This window comes from Alligator sinensis, unplaced genomic scaffold, assembly GCF_000455745.1.
Source record: "Alligator sinensis unplaced genomic scaffold, ASM45574v1 scaffold1011_1, whole genome shotgun sequence".
Taxonomy (NCBI): domain Eukaryota; kingdom Metazoa; phylum Chordata; order Crocodylia; family Alligatoridae; genus Alligator; species Alligator sinensis.
Window position 1 is genome coordinate 18,726 of NW_005842785.1, and position 6,541 is coordinate 25,266.

Sequence of the window (6,541 nt, forward strand, 5' to 3'; positions counted from 1 at the left end):
CCCTACACTGAAAAAATAGCAGTGGGGCACTTTGAAATAAAATGTGTTCAACAAGCTTTAGTTCAAAGCGCCCAACTGCTATTTTTTCAGTGCGGGGGACACTGATACACGTGCCATATGGGCACTTTTAATTAGCACAGCTCGCTAATTAAAGCATGCAGTGCCACGTCCCAGAACACATGAAAAAATGCCCAGTGTGTCCTGCTGCAAAACGCATGGGCATGGTGTGCACTGCAGCACAAAGTAGTAGCACAAATTTATGCCACTATTTGTGCCACTAGATTTGTGCTGTTGCAAATGCACACCCTTGCTCGTGTGGACACGGGCATGGTGTTCAGAATGGAATGGATTCATTTCTTCTATCAACTCCTCTTCTTCCACCACAGCTTTAAGGAGCTATTTTTGCCTAAGATGGCAGTGTACACAGCCCCTCCACAGCTGGATAGCATGTTCTTAGCACTATTTAGAAATACATGATGTTTGCTCTCATTTCAAGCATCAGTAGCACCCCCCTCCCAAGTTTACCAGCCCATCACATAAAATCAGAGCTTACAGGAGAATGTATTGCAGAAATTCTACTAGTACCTTCCAAGCAGGCAGAACAATTCCTCTAGAGTATTTAGTATTTCAATTTTCTTAAATTATGTGGACACAACAATAACATTCTTTCATAACAGGTTACAGTTAGAAGGAAAAAAGCTATGGCTTTGAAATTCTGTTTTTATTGTTGGAAATTTAAAGCTAATAGTTACCAGTAGCCATGACTTTTTCACTTTGAAGGTCAGGGCAATCTTACAAAAACGATATTTTACAGGTATCTTCAGACTTTAATGGGTCAGCATAATTCTCCTGTTGGTCATTTATATTTATTCTCATTATACTTGCTCTAAAATAAATAAGTTAGTAGAATCCATTAGATTTATGCAATTATTTATTTTAAAACCCAAAGCCATTACAAGCAAATCAGCCAGATCTTACATTTCAAAAACATTCATAGCAAATAGGCATCTTTTATATGAATATAATTGATCCATTTCTTTTCTTATGGAAGGACTTGAAATTTTCACTTGAGGATCAAAAACAAAAGAATGTGGAGTTAAATAGACTTTTGGAACAGGAAAAGCAGCTTTCAAGTGACCTGCAGCAGAAAATTGAATCCCAGGAAGCGCTGAATGTTGCCCAGTTGTCACATGAGCAAGGCCGTAACTGTGAGCTTCAGGTACTCCTTGAAACAGAAAAGGCCCGAGTTCTTGAAATGAGCAGTGCCTTAGAAAAGGAGAAAGAGCTTTGTGCCCAACTCCAGAGTGCTGAAGCTAAGGTGCAGGAGGGAATCCCTAATCCTTCGGATGAATTGTTTAAAGAGCTACAAAGACAAATAGATGAAAAACATGACCGTGTAGTAGAGTTAGTCAGTGAGATGGAGAAGTATAAACTGGAGTCTGTGCAGGTGAGACAGCAGATGGAAAAAGAGAAACAGATTCAGAAGAAGGCACTACAAACAGAGCAAGATGCTAACATCCTAGCACAGAAGAAGGTACATGAACTAGAGTCCAAAGTGGAAGATCTTCAGTGGCAGCTTGGGGAGAAGAGACAACAGATTCACAAACTACAGCATGAAACAAAGAAATTGCAGGAAATAATTCAAGAACTGCAGAAAACGGAGCAGGACAGGGAGGAAAAAGAAATAGCCAAAGGAACAGATCAGAGTCTAAATGAGGTATGGGAAATGTTAGAGGAATGCGAAATGTTGAACTGAATGTGCTACTAGGCTCTTAAATCTCTGATAAAAGACTTAGAGGGGCAGTACAATTCAAGAGTAAATTCCTCAAACTTATTTGTCACTCTAACTCTTGTAGCTCAAAGTTTTCAGTGGTCTCCTTGATTTAGACTAGGCCTTGGATGCTAGTAATGAGGATGTCTACACATCCTTTGCTATTAGAATCACAGGGGGTTATATTTCGTAGCAGAAGGAAGCATAGCCTGAAGGTATATCCATCACTAGGCAGGCCAGTCACCCAGCCTCATGAGCACAGTATTCCTATTTCAGACTGCTGTAGGTGATTGGGGGTTGGCTAGCAGCGCAACACCTAATGCCACTCAATTTAGTGTGTGCACGTGTCCAATTTCAAGGGGCATAAAGAAGACTTCTTTGTTTGGGAATGTTTGTTAGAAATACCACAGAATATTAGGTAAAGTAAAGAAACAGCGACCAAAGTCTGCACTTAGACCATGTACAACCTCTTTAATTCCATTAGGGCCATATTGATTATTATTCAGCACAGAATTAATTTAACCCAACATGTATGCTATGGTCTTTATATTAAGCTTGTTCTCAAACTATTTACATTTGAATACAACAAATTTTATTCCACAGTTAAGTATTTTTCAGTTTAAACAAATAGTTCCTCGCATGTATTTTTATATGTACACATTCAGACTACATGTGACATGTCAAATGAGAGAACAAGAAATTGGATTCTCCAGCAGAAAATGGAAGGAGCTGAAGCAAATGAACCAACCTACCCCACCCTGATGGAAACAAAAGGAGAAGGTGACCTAGCTGTGGGTAGCAGTGTTCTGGACAACATTAGACAAAAGCTACAAAATATGTCTTCAAAGCTGAAGCAGTTGGCTCACAAGGCTGCTAGGAGGTTTGGATGGTTCTTTCATTTCTTGCATTTGCTAACAGCAACCAATGAACTAATGTTTTAGCACTTGAATCCGGATCCCCAAACTTGATTCATTCCTGTTGTAATCCAGTTGTTAGCTGAGCTACTATGGTGTAAAACTGATCACAGAGCAGATTTCCGCCCTAAATATTAGCACTTTATGCAGGGTTGTCCCGGGGGGGGGCACGAATCAGGGCAACCACCCTGGGCCTCGCACATTGGGGGGCCCCGCAGAGCCAGGCAAAGCGGTGCGGTGACTTGGTGCTGCCGCCAACTTCACATCCTGCTGCTCAGCACCCCTCCCCCGCCCCCGATTTGCCCTGGGCCCTGCACCCTGTTCGGATCATCTGTGGCTTTATGCAATCCTTTATCAATTAAAAAATATATTGTGCAAGGGAACAGAGTATATTTGAGCTTATAAGTAAAAAAAACAAAACAAAAAAAAACCTTAAAAAATTAGGAAAAACGTTATTTAACGTAGTATTTGAATATGAATGTAATAAAATAGAATTTAATACCATGGAATCTGTGAAAGATTAATTATATTTAATTCATGGTCAGATTCACACCTGCACCTTCTTTTACTGGCCACCACTTGAGAGGTGATATATATAATTGGTTGGGGTATGCGAAATGGGCCATATTCTACTCAGACTTGGCCTGATTCGGGGGACAGTGATTCGATTCGCTGATCTGGATCACTGTCCTGATTCGATTAGGCCGAATCTGAAGATTTGATGCTGATTTGGAGAATCAGCAATTCGGCCATAGACACAGCTTTAAATGTCTTTTCTACATACCTCAAGGTACCAGGCACAGCTTGTGAATGCTGAGATGGTGGGGCAGATGGAACATCCCACAAGAGCGTGGGGGGGGCCACCGTGTGCTTGGCGGCAGACCCAGAAGTACTTCTGGTCCACTTCCAGGTCCGCTGCTGAGTGTGCAGGGGAGCCATCCCAGCTCAGCAGTTGGCTGTGGGGGGACCCCGGGTAACCCCTCAGACCCAGGAGGCACCAGTCACAGGGCCGAGGGGGAGGGGGGAGGCGAGTCCCTGTGTGCTCTGCAGCAGACCCAGAAGTGAACCAGAACTGCTTCTGATCCACTTCCGGTTCCACCGCCAAGTGCACTAGGGACCTCCCCACCATGCTCCTATGGGATGCTCCATCCACCCCACCATCCCAGCATTCATGAGCCGCCTGGTACCTTGAGGTATGTAGAAAAAGCATATAAAGCTGTGTCTGTGTCTGAATCCTCAAATCTCTCTGAATTGAATTGGAAGCTTCCGATTTAATTGGAGAGATTAATGGGTCTCCTGATTCGATTTGGATTTGGAGATTCAGCTGCCGAATCATGCCCAATCTCCTCTGAATCGAATCAGCAGCTGAAGCTATGCACAGCCCTAATAATTAGTGTTACCAGCACATAGGAGCATAATGTAAATCAGGTTTTTTTTTTCTGCTGTGAATACTGTTCAGTAAAGAAGAATTTCATTGCATGAGCATTCAAGCAAAAAAAGAGTAGTGGTCAAGCAACTTTGACAAGTTTGTAGACATCTTGAGAGAGGTTTCCAAAAGTATTTGGAATTGAACAGCTTTCTTTAGTAATGATAGCAGCTGCTGTGCTGTTAAGCAATTTACAGACTGGCCATTTTAATACAGATGTCAAAATGGGACCCTGAGCAACTCTGAAAATCTCCGTTTCTCTGATAAATATGCTCACAGACCAAAAGGTTTTAATAAGGTTCCGAAGCATCTCCATGCCTGCTTTCAAAAATGCAGAAATCTGATGGTTTAGAGACCTAAACATCTCAGTATAATTTTCCAGTTTTAGATGGCATGCACTGTATATATTTGCTCTTCATTTCAGACTGCAGTTTGAAACAGCAGACAATGAAGACTTCATTGGAGTTCAAAATACTATTGAAGATGTTCTCTTGCAGTTGCAGAGCTTACCTGGATTGCCCCAGTTACATGAGGTGAGTTGTATATCTTTCTTTTACTGTGTAAAATTACACAATAAAACGTGAATTAGTCTCATACTCAGTTTTCGGTTAAGATGTAGCTACAGCCTCCTGAGAAAATCTTTACTCAGTGCTGCTCTGATGAAGTAGATCAACATTTATTGCGTAGTATACCGTGTTGATATAGCCTGTGAAATCAAACTATTATGTATATACTAAAAGGCAATAGGAAAATCTACATATAGTTATGAATACTTGAAATGAAGTAATATGTAAAAGAGAAATACTGTATTTACTCTAATGCAAGATGACCCTGAATTTAACATGCCAATAATTAGATTCTACACATGGAAAATTTATAAATTTATTATAATTTTCCATGAATGGAATTTAATTATTGGAGGATCATCTTAAATTCATCCCCCGCACTGCTGAAGGTGCTGAGGAGAAGAGGTGATAAGGAGGATGGTAATGCGGCAGGCAGTGGTGGACAGACAGTGGGGGAGGCAGAAGGGAGGCATATGGTAGGGAAGGTGAGGGGGGCAGTAATTGAGCAGGCAGTGAGGGATGGTAGGGAGTAGGTGGAGGACAGGCAGTAGGGAGGCACATGGTAGAGCAGGCAATGGGTGGCTGCAAGAGGGCACAAAGTAGAGGATGTAGGGGGCAAGCAACATAGGCAGTGGGGCAGGAAGTGAGGCAGGCAGCAAGGCAGGCAGCTTACCCCTTGTCGGCTGCCCCCTGCAGCTTCAAGCTGCCCCAGTCCCCCTTTTCCCGCCTTCCCCCTCCATGCTGCTTCTGTTCCTTGCAGTCTTGGATCCCGTACTTCCCCATTCTCCTGCCTCTCTCTCTCCCCTTTAGTCTCCCTCCCCTCCACAAGCATTTCCACCAGTAGGCCTCTGGGGTGTGGAGCATGGCTCCAACCTGGCCCTGTAGCAGTGGCACTGAGCTGGTACTTCTACAGAGTCAGGCTGGAGCACATGCTCTGTGCTCCAGGCTACAGCAGGGACAGAGCCTGCCAGCATGGAACAAAGGTAAGGAAGATTGCTGGAGAGATGGGGAGAAGCAGCACAGCGGGGAGACTGGGGAAGTGGGGAAGGAGTGGCTGGGTGTGCAGAGTCTGTCGGGGTCAGGCAGCAGCTGATGCTGTGGCCCTAGCCCCAACCCCTGCCCCTACCTCCTCGTGCTTGATTGTAAGGTGAGAGGCTTTTTTCCTCATGTTAAATGGGGAAAAAGTCTCATCTTCTAATCAAGTAAATATGGTAATAGTTCAGCAGTATTTAGTTTTCGATTGAGCTCATCTTCAAAGGGCAATAGTGGTATAAAATGTGTGTTTTAAAGTAGTGGAAAATTAGCTGTCTTTTTCTTTTTGCTCCAAAATAAAAACAAATATAAAAAAATTAAAACTACTTGTTTTTTTTAAAGAAATCAGAGCAATTTGATTCTTGCTGTGTTGTTCTGCTATTGAACATAATCATTATGGACCTCCCTAAATCACAGTGGAAGTTCATGGTTCAGCGGTGCCTTTAATCCTTTAATCTTGCTCTTTTTGCTGTATACACATCCTCTCCCCCCCCCCCCCCCCCCCCTGCATTTAATGGCATGGTTTTAGCCTCTTGGCCACTGGGGGTGGGGAGCACGGTGGTGAAAGCAAAATGAAAGACACTGCTGTGCCACGAACTTCCTCTGCGATGTAGGTAGGTCCCTAGTAATCATTTCACAAAAATTAACATTAGACTGACCTGGAATTTAAATGCATGGATACTTCAGGTTCTTCTGATGAAGCAACAGAGTACTGTTATTATCCACAACAGTAACTGATCTCACACAAGGTTTTTTCATTTCTAGCTGAAGTTACTGCTACCACCAGGAGCCTCCTCTAGATCATTTACTGAGGGGCTGCTGAGACAGAATG

The 6,541-nt window shown here is 43.0% G+C and overlaps 1 protein-coding gene across 1 annotated transcript in view; it reads left to right on the top strand.

Annotated features, from left to right (window-relative positions):
* The window catches only part of LOC102388217 (A-kinase anchor protein 9-like), a gene marked incomplete at its 5' end in the record, with an annotated part of 37,802 nt that overhangs the window by 16,101 nt on the left and 15,160 nt on the right, over window positions 1–6,541 (top strand). The window contains 5 exon segments of the mRNA XM_014525327.2: window positions 1,052–1,717; window positions 2,437–2,651; window positions 4,536–4,644; window positions 6,475–6,538; window position 6,541. The exon segment at window position 6,541 is cut by the window's right edge and continues 112 nt beyond it. Of these exon segments, the coding sequence (XP_014380813.1) occupies window positions 1,052–1,717; window positions 2,437–2,651; window positions 4,536–4,644; window positions 6,475–6,538; window position 6,541 (1,055 nt within the window).